This window comes from Panicum virgatum, chromosome 9K (assembly GCF_016808335.1).
Source record: "Panicum virgatum strain AP13 chromosome 9K, P.virgatum_v5, whole genome shotgun sequence".
NCBI lineage: Eukaryota > Viridiplantae > Streptophyta > Magnoliopsida > Poales > Poaceae > Panicum > Panicum virgatum.
The window spans coordinates 5,352,713-5,372,736 of record NC_053144.1 but is presented as its reverse complement, the minus strand read 5'-3'; the positions used below and the strand labels follow the sequence as shown (position 1 = coordinate 5,372,736).

Sequence of the window (20,024 nt, the reverse complement as noted above, 5' to 3'; positions counted from 1 at the left end):
CGACAGATGTCACATTCGGACACATACTTGTCAATTTTCATCCGAGTCCACCAAAATCGTTGTTTTAGGTCTTGATATATTTTATTGCTTCCAGGATGAATTGATAGTCGAGAAGTATGAGCCTCATCCAGAATTTGCTTTCTGAGTTCAAAATCCTTAGGCACCACTAGTCGGTTTTTGAACCACAACACATTCTCACTGTCCTGGTGGAAGCAATTTACTTTAGAATCTCCTTCTGATAGCCTCCTCTGAATTTCTTTCACCCCTTTATCTCTCCTTTGGGCCGCGATGATGAGATCACGAAGTGTAGGAGTAAGTTCTAGATGAGCCAATGTGCCATGTGGTACAATACTTAAATCCAGCTTTTCCATTTCAAAGCAAAGAGACTCGCTTAAGGGTATAGCTGAGATGCAATGACAGTGAGCTTTGCGACTTAGCACATCTACAACCACATTTTCCTTGCCCAGATGATAATGCACTTCGAGCTCATAATCTTTAATCAACTCAAGCCATCTCCTTTGACACATGTTCAAATCAGCTTGAGTGAAAAGATATTTGAGACTTTTGTGATCCGTATAGATGTTACATAATGTACCCAGAAGATAGTGTCGCCAGATCTTCAGAGCATGAACCACAGCTGCTAATTCAAGATCATGGGTTGGGTAGTTCTCTTCATGACACTTGAGTGATCGAGAAGCATAAGCAATCACTCGGTTCTCTTGCATCAGAACACAGCCAAGTCCTGTGCCTGAGGCATCACTGCAGACATCAAAAGATTTTGTAGTGTCTGGCTGGGCCAAAATTGGAGCCGAGGTGAGAAGTGTTTTCAATTTCTGGAAAGCTTCCTCACATTGACTACTCCAATAGAACTTGACACCCTTCTTAAGGAGTTCGGTCATCGGTTTAGCAATTTTGGAGAATTCCAGAATGAACCGACGATAATAACCAGCTAAGCCCAGAAAACTACGAATTTCAGGAACTGAAGTTGGGGCCTCCCAATCTAGTACATCTTGTACTTTACTGGGATCCACAGAGATACCCTCCGCAGATATGACATGACCGAGGAATGGAACTTCCTTTAGCCAGAAGTCACACTTGCTGAATTTGGCATAAAGCTGATGTTCTCTAAGACATTGAAGAACTATGTGAAGATGATGAGCATGTTCTTCCTCATTCTTGGAGTAGATCAAGATATTATCAATGAATACCATGACAAACTTATCTAACTCCGGCATGAATACAGAATTCATGAGGTACATGAAGTAAGCAGGAGCATTGGTTAATCCGAAGGACATCACCAAATACCCGTAAAGACCATAACGAGTAGAGAAAGCTATTTTTGGTATATCTGCCTGTCTGATTTTGATTTGATGATAGCCAGATCGGAGATCTATTTTTGAGAATACTTTGGCTCCAGCTAACTGATCAAAGAGAAGGCCAATACGAGGAAGTGGATATTTATTTTTGATAGTGACTGCATTCAGAGGTCGATAATCCACACATAGCCTTAGCCCGTGATCTTTCTTCTTGACGAACAGAGCTGGGCATCCCCAAGGTGATGTGCTCGGTCAAATGAAACCTTTATCTTGCAACTCTTGCAACTGGACTTTTAATTTAGCTAACTCACTTGGAGTCATTCTATATGGCCTTCTAGATATGGGTGATGTGCCAGGTTGTAACTCAATGACAAATTCAATATCTCGATCCGGAGGCATGCCTGGTAAGTCTTTCAGAAACACATCGGGGTATTCACAAATCACCGGAATTTCTTCTAAGGATTTTGCCTCGAGATGGAATACTGCTTCTGTTGGAATCTCGTGCTGGGAAAGATGAATATCCATAGGACCATATGTGGGAGAGTTAAAATGGATGACATGAGAAGTATCGAGGATAGCACAGTGTTCCTTCATCCAATTCATTCCAAGTATGACATCTATCCCTTGGCTTGGAAGAACAATGAGCTTGATTTGGAAGATTTTTCCACCCAAATCAAGGGACACACTCGGAATTATTCGAGGGGTGTGCAACTGTGCACCCAGTGCACAAATAACATAAGGTCTTTTCATTTGAATTACTTGCAAGTTGAATCATTCTACGCATGCTTGACTGATAAAGGTATGGGATGCTCCCGAATCAAATAGCACAATAGCGGGGTGGTGGTTAATAGAAAACATACCCGCCATCACTTGAGTGCCCTCAGGAACGTCTTCCAGGGTGGTGTAGTTCACACGACCAGTCTTAGCAGGTACAATCTTCTTCTTCTGATCTTGCTGGCGAGAACCTTGACCCGGCGCAGGAGTTGTAGTAATCCTGCCGAGGTGGTATCCGACAGTCACGTGCAAAGTGCCCCGGTTTACCACAATTGTAACAGGGGTAGTTGTTGGGGCGTGGAGCTTGTAGAATTAAAGGCCTCTGCTGCTGTATCGGGAGACGTGGTGCCCACTGCTGTTGTTGCCGTGGTGGCCTAGCGACCCAACGACCCTGCTGTGGAGGACGGTTTGAAGCCTGCTGACTTCCCGTCTGAACTAGTTTGTACCTCTGGGATGCATTGCCGGAGGATCCCACCGGTGCCTTCCTTTTCTTGTCAGCTTTGTGCGCTAGTGTGGCATCTTCCTAGGTGATGTCCTTATTAACTAGCTCGGTAAAATTGTTGTAGGTAGTGAGAGCTAGCTTGTCATGAAGCTTTGTGCTAAGTCCCCTCCTAAAGCAATCCTGTTTCTTCTCATCGGTATCCACATGGAACCCACCATACTGGGACAGCTGATTAAAAGTTTGGGCATATTGAAGGACTGTGTTATTTCCCTACTTCAGTGCTAGGAATTCTGTCATCTTTCTCCTCATCAAGCTAGTAGGAATGTGGTGGGCTTTGAAAGCTGCTACAAACTCATTCCAAGTGAGACGCGTACCAGCGGGAAGTAGAGCCTTGTGATTAACCCACCATATCTTTGCAGGGCCTCTCAACTGTTGCGCTGCAAAGGCAGCTTTGTCCATTTCTGTACAATTGATGATACTAAACTTGTCTTCAATGGTGCGAATCCAAGCATCTGCCTTAAGGGGATCATCTGCTTTATGGAACAGAGGTGGTTGGGTGGCAAGAAAACCGACATAGTCAGTTTCTGCTAGTGGTGGCGGGGGAGCTTGTCGACCTCTGCCGGCATTGGCTTGGGCTTGCACCAGTTGCCGTATCAACTTGGTCTGCTCATTGCGGTCGGCGATAAGAGCCGCAACAGCTTGAGCCAAAGAGGGAGGTTGTTGTGGCTGTGCTTCGTGATTCTCATGGTTATGGTTGGTAGCGTGGTTGTCACCCATCTGCAAAATAACCATCCCCTGGTTAGCCATTTCGCTATTAGGACTAATACATATAATTAAAGAATGTGCATATCTAATATGAACACACAACATGAATTATTTCCCTCGCGATATGGTTCACCAAGGGAAATAAAATGATTTGCTTCGGTTGAAACCACATCTACTCAGTTTGAACCGCAGATTGGTAACTCGGGGTTGCACAATTCCCGACCAGAGTAGCTCTAGAGTATGCAATACTAAACATCGCTCAACAATTTCAGATTCGCAGACATCCAAAGCACAACTCATAATTGACATTTCACACACTGACAAAAAGGATCATTACAGAAGTAATTCACATTAAGCAGCCACGCTGCTTGATCTGCAAGCAGTTTGTTACATTACCATAACCTGGATGCAAATGACAAACTAACATAAAAGGAAGGTTTCATACACGACCCGAACAACACACTAACACTAGAGAGGGTTCCTGCAAGAACCGAATAACACCAACACTAGCTAAGGGGTTATCCTACATGACTCGAAACTACTGAGTCACAAAAGAATTCTCAACCCAAGGTTAGCCTAGAGCACTATGTTGGTTATCCTACCCAACTATCCTACAGTTAGGCTACACTGCAAGGGGAGAAACGACGCTATCCAACTGCGTCCTCATGGGGTCCCAGGTCCCGACTCGACTCCAGACACTCCCTCAATCTCCTCCGGGTCTTCTTCTTCTTCTTCTTCTTCTTCTTACTCCTCCTCCTCGGCTGCTTCGGCGTCCATGACTGCTACTGCCTGCACCTGAGCCTGGACGTCATCAACTCATGGGCCTGCTGAAGCCGCCCCTCAAGGTGCTACACCATCTGAGTCCTATTCTCCAGCTCCTCATGTAACTCCTGAATCCTTATTTTTCTAGCTCTGGACTTGGCCTTCAGGGTCTTGATCTTATTCTGGGCACCAGTCATGTCCTGTTCATGGATGTGAGCCTCTCGAGCCTTGCTCCTCCATATCGTATTCTCCTCGCGAAGCTGCTCGTACATGTTGATCAACGCAGAGGAGTAGCTGAACGAGAGGGCCGTCCTGACGTTGTAATCAGGCATCATGTAGTTCAAGTTGCGGTTTACCCGATCCGCATATGCCTGAGTGGTCTCATCCTTCAGTGGAATCACACTGTAGGGGGTATCCATAACCTCTGCACCATGCATCTCCGAGAACTCCTCAATGGCCTTCCTAGCAGCGATCTCCCAGGAGTCTGCCAGTTTCCTACTATAGACTGTGAGCTGCCACAAGTCCCAGTCCAAGCGAGCGGGGCATGTAGGAATCTTCACTATCATCTGACAGCGCTTGGTACCCAGCAAGCTAGACTCGTGTCCTGAGTACCGTGGGGGCTTAGTGTAGTCAAACGTCCGGAGCATCTGACACAACAGACGAGGGAAGTGGCCGGTGAGGAGGGCATTGGAGTGTGCCCAACCCTCAGCGTCCACGATCACGTGCGTGAAGCTAGCCATCTATAAGGACACATAGTGCTAACGTAAGCCACAATTTTTAAAGAACAGATTGAAATTCAACAACGCAACATAAATAAATTTTTAAGAAGCACAACAGTAAAAACATAGCAAACAAAATAATTTTTTATAAAGCACCACCATAGAGTCTAAGTATATTTATAATCCTCTATTTATAGTTTTTTTGCTGATGCGGCACCCTAGTTATTGAAGAGAGAAGGAAAAAATAAAACTTGGTTTCTAGATAAGACCTCAAGTCTACGCGCCCTTAAATGCTCAAGAAATCAGGGAGACTTGCATTGTAGAGGAGACATGGAGTCCATTGATCTTGTGATGGAATAAAAATAATAAACGATATTATGTATAGAAACTACTATTACACACTTTGTATTGGGAAGTATAGTTTCTTGTGATGGAGTTTTTGAGGCTTAAGACTTTACGAGTGGAGTCTGTATTGGGACTGCCCTTATCACCCCTTCTGTCCAAAATGGTATGGAGGTCAAAACAAAAAAACACGATGATATAAAAGTGTCTCTAAATTTTTAGTGGTCTGAAAGTCGAGACCAACTTTTGTCAATACTCTAGATATTATATACCTTGGAGTGTGAAGCTTGTGAGGAACCGGACGCCCCTAGCTTGCCACGTGCCCCTGCTGCGTTGAAAAGGGGAGACAGCTCGTGGAGAGAGGTGCGCGACGCAGGCCATGTTTTTGCAGCGCCCACGTGGTGCGGCTGCAGCAGAGTGGCACCGGCGCCCCCTCCCCCCCTCCCCCCAAAAAAAAAGGGCGAACCGACTTCGTTCAACCAGGTAGTGGTACAGGCCAACAATCCAGCCCAAACAAACAATAGCTACAGCCCATCTGCTACGCAATGAGTGAGTTAAGCAATTTTTTGGCATCTAAGAGTATCTCCAAGAGTACCCAAAATACATCCTAAAAATTTTTGTTTTGGAAATAAATGAAAAAATATGGCTTCAACAGTGACCTGTCTCGATGCCCACTCCCTCCGCAGTTCCAAAAATGAAGCATCCGGAGCTATATTTGCGCCTCTGGACGAGCTCCCAATCGCAAAAAAAGATTCACCTCCCGCGGTCCTACCTCGCGCCAGTCCTTGTTTGTTGCCAGAAAAAAATCAAGCGGGGACCCAGGTGGTGAGGTGGCAGCGTTTTGGGTCTAAATTTTAGGAACTGCTGGAGGAAGAAACGTATTTTGCTTCCAAAAGTTTTTAGCCACCTTCCAAAACTGAGTTTCTGGGACTTTATTTTTTAGTCATTATTGGAGATGCTCTAAGGGTATAAAAGTCTTTTTCGGCTCCGTTAGCCTCTGTTAGGGTAGTCCCAACTCAGACTCTACTATGGAGTCTAAGTATATTTATAGTCCCCTATTTATAGTTTTTTTGCTGATGTGGCACCTTAGTTATTGAAGAGAGAATGAAAAAATAAGACTTAGTTTCTAGATAAGATCTCAAATCTACGCGCCCTTCAATGTAAAAAATAAGGGAGACTTGCATTGTGGAGGGAACATTAAGTCCATAAATCTTGTGATGGAAGAAAAATAATAAATGATATTATGTATAGAAACTACTATTATACATTTTGTATTGAGAAGTATAGTTTTTTTTATGAAATTTTTGAGGCTTAAGACTCTACGAGTACAGTCTGTATCAAGACTGTCCAAATCACCCCTCCCATTCAAAATGGTATGGAGGTTAAAAAAAATGTGATGGTATAAAGGTGTTTCTGAATTTTTTAGTGGTCTGAAAGTCAAGACCAACTTTTGTCAATGGTAAAGGCTCGTTCTGCTCGACTGCTCCTCCCCCGCTTCCCCCCAGTCCTGTCCCAACTGCCGCCGCTGCCACTCTGCTTCTTCTCTTGGCTTCTCCCAGCCTCCAGCCCTCCACGGCTCCGCCTCCAAGAGTCCACGCCAACCACTCGCACCGACAGCCTCGCCCCCCACCAACTCACCGGCCCACCGCCCGCCGCCGCATGACGGTGGCCCGCGGCCCGCCCGGCCGCCCCTCCTCCGCGCTCCTGGGCTGCTGGCGCCGCCGTCCCCCGCTGGGCTTCGGCGCCAAGGTCGGCATCGCCATCGCGCTCGGCCTCTCCTTCGCCATCATCTGGACCTCCGTCTCCCCGACCTCCTCCTCCCAGCAGATCTCCACCGAGCGATCCTCCTTCGCCGCCGAAGTTGCCGCTCCACCAACCGCCTCCCACAATCGTACCAGCTCCAGCGCCGACGGCGGGCATGCTCACCGGAAGCCTCGCCCCGTCCCGCACAGCCACAAGAAGCGCCATCCTGCTCCGTCCGGATCTCATGCCCATCCCCGTCGCGCCAATGCCACCGCCTCGCCGGATGCCGCCGCTGCAAAGGCCGATCACTCCGAGCCGGCTCCAATAACCGACACAGAGCCTAAGGAGAAGGAGCCGGAACAGGAGCAGGAGCCAGACATGGAGATGGAGCCGGAGCAGGAGGCAGAGCTGCCTATGCCCGAGGAAAGCGGGGACAACTCGGGGAAGGCGCCTGCAGAGGGGGAGGAGGAGAAGCCGCCGCAGCTGGAATTGGAAGAGGAGCCCGGTGAGGGTGATGGCGACGAGGATTTTGAGGGGGCGAAGAAGAAGGCTCCGAGTAAGAAGAGAAAGCTTCCGCCTTTGTTCAGCTCTAGTGCGCATTACCACTGGAAGCATTGCGGTGCCAAGAGTGGCTACCACTATATCCCTTGCGTGGATTTCGATGGGGATGGGAGCCAGAGACACCATGAACGCAGCTGCCCAAGGTCGCCTGTGACATGCCTGGTGTCACTTCCCAAGGATTATAAACAGCCTGCACCATGGCCGGAGAGGAAGGACAAGGTGAGGACCATAATTCACGTTTCAAGAAAAGGTGTTGATCATAATCGCTAATCGGACATGAGTAACTTCGTTTGATTTATTACTGAGGTTGTTCTTGTGGTGAACTGTGATGCTTGAAGGTTTGGTATGGGAATGTTGCACATCCTAGATTGTCAAATTATGTTAAGGGCCACAACTGGCTGAACCACAGTGGTGACTACTTGATGTTCCCACCAGATGAATGGGAGTTCAAAGGTGGAGCAAGACATTATGTGGAATCAATTGATGAGGTAATTGTTGGACCTTCACATTTGGATCAGATACAAGCTACTTGTATGCAGAAAAAAAACACATAATAGTTTCTGCACATTATTTGATAGCTTGCATTGTAAATTAACTTTATTAAGTTGGCTTATCTTTAGGAAGGATTGGGATTAATGAAAATATTCAAACAATGTTTGGAAAATAGTTGCCCAACTGCACACAGTTGGCGTTCGTCGAGAATTGCCCATGCCACTTGGAATGCGGTAAAAGGCTAGGTGTGATGATGGCCTCGCCATTGAGGGATCTAGCTCAAAAAATCATGCTTACTTCTTGGCCTATAGTTTTTCTCAATTAATGTGTCTTGATTCCTATATGATAATTTCTAGGCATCCGCATCATATTGAGGCCATTTTTTACCAGTGTTTCAAAAGCGACAAGGCGTAAATGTTCCCCAATGCAAGCTGGGTCCACCCGGACGCCTAGGCGACGCCTTTGAAACATTGCTTTTTACGATGATAGCATGATACTGCATTCAGTGTCCTAGTGAAAATGTTATGTATCCCAAAGGTTCAGTTCTCCTATGTGAACTTATAATGAACTTAATGGACATTAGCCAAAATTTTATATTGAATATTATTTGTTTCTGCAATTCCACCTGGCTTTTAGTTTTGTAATGAGTCCTCAGTCTTCTAGGCATTTTGTATTGAATCATGCTTACTTCTTGGCTTATAGTTTTCCTCAGTTAATGTGTCCTGATTCCAATGGTGATTGCTAGGTGCTTGCATCATCTTGACTCCAATTTTTGCGGTAATAGAATGATACTGCATGTCTGCATTTAGTGTCCTAGGAAAATGTATGAATCCCAAAGGTTTAGTTCTCCTATGTGAACATATAATGAACTTAATTGGCCAAAATTTTATGTTTAATATTATCTGTATTTTTAATCCACCTGTGTTTCGCAACGAATCTTCTAGGCATGTACACATGTTGTATTCTAATGCTTTGCGCAATCTGCATGTGACTTTCTTGGCATTCAGATGGCTCCTGACATTGACTGGGGAAAAAATATTCGTATAATATTGGACATCGGATGCAAAAGTGCTGGCTTTGGTATTGCTCTACTTGAGAAAGATGTGATAACGCTATCTTTAGGCCTTACAAATGATCAAACAGACCTTGCGCAAGTTGCCCTTGAACGTGGAATACCTGCAACAGTTGGTAGTCTCGGATCACGAAGATTGCCCTTCCCTAGTGGTGCATTTGATGCTATACACTGTGGTGAATGCAATATACCATGGCATTCTAATGGTACATATGTGTTTTGCTTCATTCCTTTCTTCCGATCATAATTTGACTATCTACTGGCATGTTGAACAACATGTGTATTCCATGGTTTAGGTGGAAAACTCCTCCTAGAGATAAATAGAATTCTTCGCCCAGGAGGATACTTCATTATATCAAGCAAAAGTGCTGACCTAGAGAGTGAGGAAGGTATGCAATGGTACAACTACCAATGCATTGTAGATTGTACTCTATAGTGTGACTACCTGTGCTTTTTTTTCTCTATCTTCTGAATCTGGTTTGTATTTCTTACTGTCGACATATTTCTTTCTGCCAATTGACATTTCCCCATTACCTTTTTCCTGTTTCAGGAATATCAGCTTCAATGACCGCACTTTGTTGGAATGCAATATCTTACAGTAGTGATGATGTCAGTGAGGTTGGAGTAAAGATATTTCAGCGACCAGCCACAAATGAGGAATATGATCTGAGAGCAAAAAAAGATCCTCCATTTTGTAAGGAAGAGCAGAACAAAGCTAATGCATGGTAACTTGGATCTTGGACACTTGGACTACATCATTATGATATTAGCCAATGGGTTCGGATGTTTTTCCATCCACCAATAAGTTCACTTTCCCCTTTTTTAGGTATACTCACATCAAGCATTGCCTGCACAAAGCACCTGTTGGTATTGAAGAAAGAGGTAGTGACTGGCCAGAGGAGTGGCCCAAGAGGCTTGAGAGTTACCCGGAGTGGCTAGGGGACTTGCAAACAAGAGTGGCTACTGATCATAACCACTGGAAGGCTGTTGTTGAGAAATCATATCTGGATGGATTGGGCATTGACTGGTCAAATATCAGAAATGTAATGGATATGAGGGCTGTATATGGAGGGTATAAATCTTCTATTCTAATCCTCAAATTGCTCGATAGAATTATTCTCAACAATATGCACTGTACTTTAAATACACGTATTGAAACATCCGATGATTATTTTGTTGCAGATTTGCAGCTGCATTGGCATCTAAAAAGGTTTGGGTCATGAATGTCGTTCCTGTGCATGCTGCAGACACCCTGCCCATAATCTATGAGCGTGGCCTGGTTGGCATCTATCATGATTGGTGTGAGCCATTTAGCACGTATCCAAGGTCCTATGATCTTTTACATGCCGACCATTTATTCTCACGCTTGAAGATCAGGTATGCCATTGAAAAGTAGCCTTGCTTTGATTAGGAATTTTGTTGTCTTGTTCTGGGTATTTTTCTTATTTGTTTTGTATCTCATCCATTTCTTGGAAAACAATGTACCTGTAATGAATTCTTAAGGTCCCAACTCTATATCTAAGACATGCCTTCACATATGCTTTATTTATATTACCAGAAAAGCCTATTATAGTTTAACTAAGTGCAACTCTTGTATTGTGTAGATGTAGGCAACCTGTCGCTATTGTTGTTGAGATGGATCGAATTTTGAGGCCTGGAGGTTGGGCCATCATCAGGGATAAACTTGAGATCCTTGACCCGTTGGAGACCATTTTGAAGTCACTACACTGGGAAATTATCATGACATTCAGAAAGGACAAGGAGGGTATCATGTCTGTAAAGAAAACAACATGGCGGCCATAAGCTAACCGTTGAATTCTGGCCTACCAATTTTTGAGTGATACTGCTGTTGATTTCCCCTGGATATGTGATATCATCATTCATCAACTGTGAATTTGGAATAGAGGTACAAAAATTTGTTCATTCATTGCACATCACAGTATGGTAATCATCTACAACTATCTGCCAGCAAGTTTAAGCCCAAAACGATGGTTGGTTATGGTTGCTGCTACATTGACCAGTTCCTCTGAAGTAACATCATGTTCGGAGAAAAGTATTCTTGATTAAATAGACAGTGTTGTACAAGATACAAGCTTTGTGTTGTTTCAAAATGTAACAATATGTAAAGATTGTAACACTGAATCAACTGCTTGGTGTTGTTGTAAGTTCCAACAATTTGTAAAGATTCATACACATGAACATTTGCAATGTAAAATGCAGGCAAGCAGCAAAGTTCTGTAATGTGTATTTTGCTCTCATTTTGAGCTGTTCTGGTCTTGCATTTGTGCAGCAGAGACCAGCAATTTTAAATAAACTCTTGCTCATAACATGATCAGTTAGATGCATGGTGATATTCTCACATTCAGCTGTCAGATACTCAGATTGACTCCTTGTTCAAAGGTTAATATGTTATCAGTGTAGATACTGCAGCCTTTGCACAAGAATTCCACCTACGATCAAGCATCCAAGTTCGAATCGGCACAAATTCACGTTTCTGCATTTTTCTTGGATGAAGTTTGGCCCGTCTACCACGGCCCAAAGGCGAGTTTCCAAAACCCCAAAAACCCGAGGGCCGAACCGGCACCTCCCACAAGCACCGCCGCCGCGATGCCTCCCTTCCCGACGGCGACCACCGCCTCCGCCACCTCCCACCTCGCCCTTCTTTTCCTCCTCTCCTCCTCCTCCCTCTTCTTCCTCTACAAATCTATCCGCCTCCGCCGCAAACCTTCCCCCGCCACCGGCCCCGCCCGCACCACCATCCCAACGCTCCTCTACGCCTCCGCCACCGGGACCTCCAAGACCCTCGCCGCGCGCCTCTCCGCCCGACTGACCGCCGACGTCGGAGTCCCTGTAAGCGCCACTGATGCCGCCTCCTTCGACCCCGAAGACCTCCCCTCCGTCCCGCTCCTCCTCCTCCTCGTCCCCACCCACGACGGTGGCGCGCCGCCACCCTCCGCGGCCTTCCTATCTCGCTGGCTCGAGGAGTCCGCCGCCGATTTCCGAGCGGGGGCGCTCCTGCTGTCCGGTCTTCGCTTCGCTGTATTCGGGGTCGGGTCCCGGGCCTATGGAGAGACCTTCAACGCCGCCGCGAGGAGCTTATCGCGGTGGCTGCGCGCGCTCGGCGCCGTTGAGGTGGTCCCCGTCGGGGAGGGCGATGTGGATGGTGGGGACCTCGAGGCGGTGTTCGAGGAGTGGAGTGGGAAGGTATTGAGGGTCGTGAAGGGGGAGGAGTTGAACGAGGGGGTTGAGGGAGAGAGCGACGGGCTTGATGAGTTGGAATTGGAAGAAGAGGAGTCTGATGTTGACGATGAAGAGGAGGCAGTGCCTGGGGAGATTGACATGGAAGACATTGCTGGGAAGGCGCCGGCAAGGAGGCAGAATGGGAAGGTGGAGGGTGGTTTGGCTAATGGAGGGCAGAACGGCGTGAAGGAGATGGTTACACCAATCATCAGGGCGAGCTTAGAGAAACAGGTGAGTGTTTCTTATACATTCAATATACACAGACTACTATCCTTATTGCACATTTGATGCACTGGATAATCTCCCGTGTTCAGTGAAAGGGAAAATGACAATTTTATCATGTGTGATGGGCACGTAGTTATGTGCCTGGCATTGATCATATAAATAAGAGATCAGAGCAATTTTATTTTTTTGGAAGTTTGAGGATTGATGAATATTATTAATTACAACCATGTCCTGGAAGTAGTTTCCTTATATAATTTCATTCAAATATCTGCAAATGCTAATATAGTGAATGTATTCTGTTGAATAATAATCTGCTTGGTATAAGGGATTCGAAAACAGGAAAGCAACCAAATATCACGATGCCCAGCCCAGACTCATGTTTGTGAACCCTAAGGTTGCTGCTGCTTTTGCTGTTGCAGTATTGTGTTCTTGCATGATTTGGGTGGCATACTTTGATGAATGTTTGACACTTCCTCTGTTTCATATTAGTTGTCAATTGTCATTCTAGGTTTATCCTAAATGAAACCTTTCTGTCTTTAACTACCTTCTAAAATTCATATAGTTTAACATAATAAGATTCATATTTTCAGATCCACCATGAGAAATACTTTCAAAATATATTATTGACTAGTTAAATGCCCGTGCGTTGCTACGGGTGATACAAAAATTTCATACGAACTATTTGTTATAGTTGATTGCTCGTGCACCGCTATAGGTGGCAAAAACTATTTATGGGATTTCAGAGTAATTGTAGTCAATTAAAGCACATAAATGAAGTATGTACAAGTAGAAAACTATCCGAATAAACAGATATTTTTTTTAACAAAGACTGTAATGCAACCTAAGAAAATAAGAAAGTTGCCTGAACCAGTTCCCACGCACGCCTTCAAAAAGGTCAGGGAGAAGGCCTGTATCTAAAAAGCAGTATATTACAAACTTCACAAGATCTAAGATGTCAGGATGCAGCTGGGTTTGATATGAAACTAAATTGGGCCACCATAAAGTATACTACGATTTTCCCGTGTGGCTGCGTAAAAGGCCAAGTAGTGTCCCAAACCTCCACACCATGCACTTACTCCTTAACTCCATCTAATTAGCCTAAGCACATATAATTATTCAAAGGGTGGTTGATAGTTAACCTTTGTCTCTTAATTATCCTCTCACATAAGAGGCGCAATTTTTCCAATTCAACCTGGAAAAGGGTGCATCCTCTGAAAAAACAAAATCAATTAGTGAGTAATGACACCTAGATGTTCCACCAGTTAGCAAAACACTGTTTGATTACGTGCTGTATTCTCCACCTAGTGTAGGAATGTACAAAATAAGAACGAAAATAGATAGTCAAGAAACATGAAGCCTTATCAAGAAAAAGAAAATACATGTCTACATGTGTGCAGATTAAGTAAAGAAAAGTGCTTTGCTGAAATTATGTTGATGCCGTGGAAGCTACAGAACTAAACAAAAGCTAAATGCCTTCATCTTGAATAATTACTTAGCTTTTTGGTCTCTGAAGCCCAAATTCATAATCCAGAAGCAGCATCTAAAGAGTTTAAAATTTTTGTAGGTTTCAATTGGTGTAATAATACACATCCCTTTCTGCTTTCAAATTTCTGCAGAGAAAAATGAAAAAGAGCTAGCAAAAGTGAGTTTGTTTCTCCATATGCGTACTACAGGCTTAAAGAATCAATAGTGTTACTGTCACACGGTGTCGTAAAAACTTGTAATATGTTCTGCTGAGGATGTTGCTGCCGCATGAGATGTTAAGGCCAAGAGCTAGCTAACACACATGAGGTTTCCCTAGATCATGCAAAACACTGGACTCAATGTTGCGAGTGAACAAAACCATATGTAACACCTATGGCATGCAGTCAAGATATGGCAGTATCTGCAACTGATGTGGTAGTGTCAAGAGAAGAACTAACCTTCAGCCAGTAAATCCCTCAGGTGGTTCTGAACTTAGGCAAGCCTGTGGGAAAAAAAAAAACATCGATATGTTAAGAGGCAGAACCAGAACATAGACGCGGGCACGCGGCAGTACAAGTGATTCTCTTTCCCTTTTCATTTTTCTAAGAGTTTGCACAGTTTGACTGGATGATTACTCTTTATGTCAATAACTGAAAAAATAGAATATTTGGTCACCACTCTGTTCTAAGTAGCAAGAATTCACCTTTGCAATGCCAAGACGACAACCACACCAAGATTTAGGAAACAAAAGACAGAAACTCTTCTCCTTGCAAGAGGAATAAAGATAATATAAGAGTGCAGGCTAGAGCAAATAAGCATATCGAGTTAAAGCAAAGGAACCTATTTCAGACATGCCAAATTGTAGGAACACATGTTCCAGACAGGTTAATGCGAAGTAGCATTCCTTTTTCAAGCTAACCAAGCTATCTTTCATATAATTATGGTTACTGTCCCTTTTCAAGCAAATAAACATTCTTTTTTCAAAAACATTATAATACCAGATATGCGATGCTAAACTAAGCAGAGCTTTCATGCCAAACTCAACTTTTTTTATTAAAGAGCAAATTTCCCAAATCTACTGATATCATAAAACATGGGGCAATATAAGTAAGGTAACCTAATCATACATTTATGAACTAAACAACTGCCTTGCAGGCAGCAACCAAAATTTACTCAAACATATCAACCTGACTAAGGTAAGAAACAGAGCATCTGTAGGGGTAAAAAAAAATGAAAAAAAGAAGGTACTGCCTACTCATTGAAGGGGGAAAAAGAACCTGATTCAGTGAGGGTTGATCCTTTTTTCTGCACCGCTAGATGAACCTGCAAGCAAAGGGAAATACACCATAATCACGCTCAGTAAAGGGCTGCAGCATCTGGACAGGAAAAAAAACTGGATCAAAGAAGATGAGATGAACCCACATCAAAAGGCTTCAATCCAGCTGCTGCTATCTAACCCTTACCCTCCCAGGTCACCTGAGGCCATCGCGGTGCCTACAGTCAGCCACATCGAAAAGCTACAGATTAGGCCAAGGCAAAAATCGAATAAGCTGCAGATTAGGAGGCAAAATTGGAAGCAAAAACACCACAGGGTAGGGCCGTAGGAGAGGAAAAAGCACAAGAAAGATACGGAGCTCACAAATCTCCACGCTCTGGTCTTGGAAGGCGGAGGAAGCAGAGGGAATCCACGCGCGGTGGAGGCCGGACTCGCTGCGGAGAGCCCCGGCGCGGTGGAATCCCCGGCGCACGGCGGCCGCGGCGTGGACTGCGACGCGACGGGGGACGAGAGCGGTTGCGATTCCCCGGCGCATGGCAGCCGCGGCGTGGACCGCGACGTGACGGGGGACGGGGGCCGAGAGCGGTTGTGATTCTGCAATTCTGCGGCGCGCTGCTCCCCCGTGCCGGTGCCTGAATCTGCCGCGCTCACCACATCCCCCTCCTCTGGCGGGGCCTCTCCTCCTCGGGGGCGGGGGCGGGGACGCCGAGCGGCAGGGGACGGAGAGGTGCGCGATGCGCGCGCTCGCCGCGGAGGACCTCCGCCTCCCAGCCGCGAGGTGTGTCGCGACGGAGAGGAGGCGGACTCGCGACGGAGAGGAGGCGGGCTGGGGCGGGGTGGGGACGCCGAGCGGCAGGGGCACGGGTGGAGGAACCGGGCAGGTCCGTCGCGATGGAGAGGAGGCGGGCTGGGGCGGGGCGGGGACGCCAAGCGGCAGGGGCGCGAGGGGAGGAACCGTCCCAAGCCGAGCGGATCTGTAGCGGACGGAGCAAGGAAAGGAGGATGACGGGGAGGCCGGTTTTTTAGCGTGGGCAGACTCACGGGGGAGCGGATTCAGCTGAGAGGTAAACAGAACTTCGTTCTTTTTAGGTAGTAGGAGATATGTTATTAAACTATACGGTTTATGGTCAAAGATAGAAAGCTTTGACTGGGAACAAAGTTAGAATGACAACGAATTCCAAATGGATGGAGTATTTTATAATTAATTACCTTTAGTTGACGTGTCAGGTTTATGTATTTCCATGCAGCATGTAGTTGGGGGCCAGTTCTGCATTTCTTCTATATTTATAGTATACCAATCCAAATTTTTTGTGCGTTGCAGGGTTACAAAATTCTTGGTTCTCATAGTGGCGTGAAGATTTGTAGATGGACTAAGTCACAGCTCCGAGGCCGTGGAGGGTGTTATAAGCATTCATTTTATGGCATAGAGAGTCACAGGTGAACCTTTTGCTTATGCAACAGTGTATTTAATATGCATGTAAATTAGATCGCCTGGCTTTGCTAGTTTTATTTTAAATCTTAATTCATAAATATTTACTGCTTATTTACTGAATCACAAAAACCATAATTTATTGTTTATTCGGAAAATTTGTTGACTGCCTTGATAATTTGCTTGCTGTTTATATGATCATTTGGCAGATGCATGGAGGCAACTCCAAGTTTGGCTTGTGCAAATAAATGTGTATTTTGTTGGAGACATCACACAAATCCTGTTGGAAAAAGTTGGAAATGGAAGATGGATGACCCACTTGACATTGTAAATGCCGCAGTTGATCAACACACTAAGATGGTTAAGCAAATGAAAGGTGTACCAGGTGTGTATGCTCACCCATAGAACTAAATCAATGGGCATTTGAGCAACACTGCATATCATACTGCCCAAACAAAAAAACTCCAGGGCAGAGTATGGACGCCGGCATTGGTACCACTAGCCTGGCATCCATGGTTTAGAGAAATACCATCCATCATCATTAGTATATCTGTTTGTTTTCTTAATTGTTAAATTAGCTGTTCGATTAGGCAAATCAAGTTGGTTAGCTAAGGTTGTTAGTTTGTTATTGGTTTTGCTAAATCATCATGTTCTAGGGCCAGCTTATATGTATGCGTGACATTATTCTTCTTGCTCAGCCGTGGGCTCAGGCCCCTGGCTGGGGATCTCTCTCCCTCAACCCTAACCAAATCCACTGCCGGCAGATTGGCCCATTGTCGTTCCCAATGCCTGTAAATGTTTCTTGCTTGAACTAGAAATAACTTGAAGAAAGCTTACATCCATATAGTTAGAGCGCCCCACCTAGCCAACCCGACCATAAAACCCAAGTGTTATAGTGGGAGGGGTGGGGGCTTTTATCCTCAGTCCAACATTCCCCCTACGGCGTGCGAGCCCGGCGTAGCCCGCAGCAGGTCTCAGCACACGAGAGACGCAGGGGAAATCGCGCAACGGAAATTGCGTGGCCGGGAGGGATCGAACCCAGGACCTCGGCTCTGGTACCAAGTTAGAACGCCCCACCTAGCCAACCCGACCATAAAACCCAGGTGTTATAGTGGGAGGGATGGGGGTTTTTATCCTCAGTCCAACACATATGCTTGTAAAAACACTTACCAAGGCCTTGTTTGGAAGAGGGGAAATGTTCTAGGAATTTTTCGGGTTTAGTTCCCATTCATACTAAATAATCCTAAGGATTTCGTGTCAAAAGAAAATCCTAAGGATTTAATTCCTAAAACCCCTGTTCCCTAATGGATTATAGGCACCATGAAATCTGCAGCCTGACATTAATGTTATTCAGAATGTTCCCTAAGGATTTCTGACTGCAAGCTTTACATCAAGCAACCGCCTGACATTAATGTTATTCAGAATGTTTCGGGTTATCATAAATTTTTCTGCAGTCTTTATTGGATAAGAATACTGTTCTTGCATTTTCAGGAGTAAAGCCGGAAAAACTAGAAGAGGGTCTATCACCTAGGCATTGCGCATTATCTCTGGTTGGTGAACCAATAATGTACCCTGAGATAAATGCTCTGGTTGATGAGCTACACCGCAGGCGCATATCTACGTTTCTGGTTACAAATGCTCAATTTCCTGAAAAGATTAAGATGTTGAAACCAATCACTCAGGTCATATTCTCAATAGATTGCACTAAGTTCCAGATCTTTGTATTGAATACTCAATGTAACCTCTAAAGAATACTGACTATCAATATGTTCGCAGCTGTATGTCAGTGTGGATGCAGCTACAAAAGAAAGCTTGAAGGCTGTTGACAGGCCACTGTTTTCAGACTTTTGGGAGCGTTTCCTGGTATAGATGTAGAAAATTTCCAGATACCCGTCATGAATGTATGATCTACAAATACTAACTGTATTTCTTTGTGTCCTGCTTTGGCATCTCACTAGGATTCACTCAAGTCTCTGCATGAGAAAGATCAACGGACAGTTTACCGACTGACGCTGGTTAAGGGCTGGAATGCAGAAGAGATAGATGCATATGCAAAATTGCTGAACCTTGGCCAACCTGATTTCATCGAAATCAAGGGTGTGACATATTGTGGCTCGTAAGTATCATTTTTATTTATTTTTGCTTACAGAATATGGCTTGGCCTTTTCCGTTGCTGATTCTCATGTTACATTTCTTATGATAATGCTTACAGGTCTGCAACTTCAAAGTTGACAATGGAGAATGTACCCTGGCACTCTGATGTAAAGGAATTCTCCGAGGTTTTGGCATCGAAAAGCGGCGGTGTCTACGAAGTAGCATGTGAGCATGCTCATTCATGCTGTGTCCTACTTGCAAAAGTAGATAAGTTCAAGATCAACGGCAAATGGCATACCTGGATAGATTATGACCGATTCCATGAACTGGTGAGCTTCCTGAACAACTACTTTGTGACACAGGCGTACATCTTAGTAGATAATCCCAGCTCTTGACTTGACATTCATTCGCCAATACAGGTGATATCTGGAAAGCCTTTTAAGAGCCAAGATTACATGGCAGTGACGCCCTCATGGGCAGTCTATGGTGCAGAGGAAGGTGGGTTCGATCCGGATCAATCTCGTTTCAAGAAGGAAAGGCGCCATGGAACTGCTGCGGTCAAAGGTTGATCTTCTTGAGGAGACATGGGCATTGCTACTTCCGAAGACTGACCTATGTAACTTCTTTTTAGACGCTAGAATTTTGCAGTGTTGAGCTTCCAAAATCGTGTATTTCTGTTTGTTGCGTGAATTAATTTTCAAAAATACGTTTTGACTGATTTTATTGGCACGTTCGTCTTTTTTCCTGATGTAGCGATGATGGTGTGAATTTACAGATTTTTGAAAACCAGCGAACACCGAAGTTGGCATCTCCAGGAACTTTGGAATCAACTATTAGGTTAGAAAAACGCACGCACGAGTAGGACGGCATGCACTATAAATAAAATAAATAAGTACATCAGGAGGTTGGAGCCCATCAGCACACACTAGCTAGCAATCGGAGTAAGTCTGAATATCCAAGAGAAAATTCCTTATTTGGCACCGGAAAAACTACCGGTTCCTTTCTTCGCATTAAAAAAAATTGTTTCCTATTTGACACTGAGTTTTGTCGGTGTCCCGACCCGGGGGCCGGGGGCCCGGATCCCAACCAGTAAATGCCGCGTGTTTTCTCGTCCCAGATGATGATGCAAGAGGCAACACAGTAACACACGGTTTATCCTGGTTCCGGCCGCGGGGCCGTACGTCCAGCAAAGGGGGTGTGCGAGGGCACTGTATTATCTTGAACCCGGAGTGCTCGTAGTAGGGGGTACAAGCGAGGCGAGAGAGGGAGAGAAGCTCCCAAGTCTCAGCTAGGAGTGGAGTCGATTGA

At 45.0% G+C, this 20,024-nt stretch overlaps 1 protein-coding gene and 1 long non-coding RNA gene across 3 annotated transcripts; one reads left to right on the top strand and one right to left on the bottom strand.

Moving 5' to 3' along the window:
• Window positions 1-6,607: 6,607 nt before the first annotated feature.
• On the top strand, window positions 6,608-19,505 carry LOC120648981. Its single transcript, XM_039925597.1, has 16 exons — window positions 6,608-7,643; window positions 7,763-7,912; window positions 8,924-9,194; window positions 9,285-9,377; window positions 9,539-9,713; window positions 9,815-10,060; window positions 10,171-10,365; window positions 10,593-10,785; window positions 11,410-12,459; window positions 16,515-16,630; window positions 16,832-17,007; window positions 18,114-18,304; window positions 18,399-18,485; window positions 18,581-18,738; window positions 18,835-19,045; window positions 19,136-19,505. Exons 1-16 carry the CDS (start codon window positions 6,780-6,782, stop codon window positions 19,283-19,285), a joined length of 4,326 nt encoding a protein of 1,441 aa, XP_039781531.1. The 5' UTR covers window positions 6,608-6,779; the 3' UTR covers window positions 19,286-19,505.
• On the bottom strand, window positions 13,339-15,188 carry LOC120649594. 2 transcript variants are annotated; one of them, XR_005665304.1, is made up of 3 exons: window positions 14,621-15,188; window positions 14,376-14,419; window positions 13,339-13,664 (listed from the first exon to the last, which is right to left on the bottom strand). It is a non-coding gene; the product is annotated as an uncharacterized LOC120649594 (long non-coding RNA). The 2 variants fall into 2 exon arrangements; XR_005665303.1 differs by having other exon boundaries at window positions 13,363-14,250.
• Window positions 19,506-20,024: the final 519 nt, after the last annotated feature.

Coding starts and splice junctions, on each gene's coding strand:
- LOC120648981 (XM_039925597.1), top strand. CDS start 6,780: ATGACGGTGGCCCGCGGCCCGCCCGGCCGCCCCTCCTCCGCGCTCCTG. Junction 9,714..9,814: donor CAGAACAAAGCTAATGCATG/GTAACTTGGATC, acceptor CCCCTTTTTTAG/GTATACTCACATCAAGCATT. Junction 10,061..10,170: donor ATGAGGGCTGTATATGGAGG/GTATAAATCTTC, acceptor ATTTTGTTGCAG/ATTTGCAGCTGCATTGGCAT.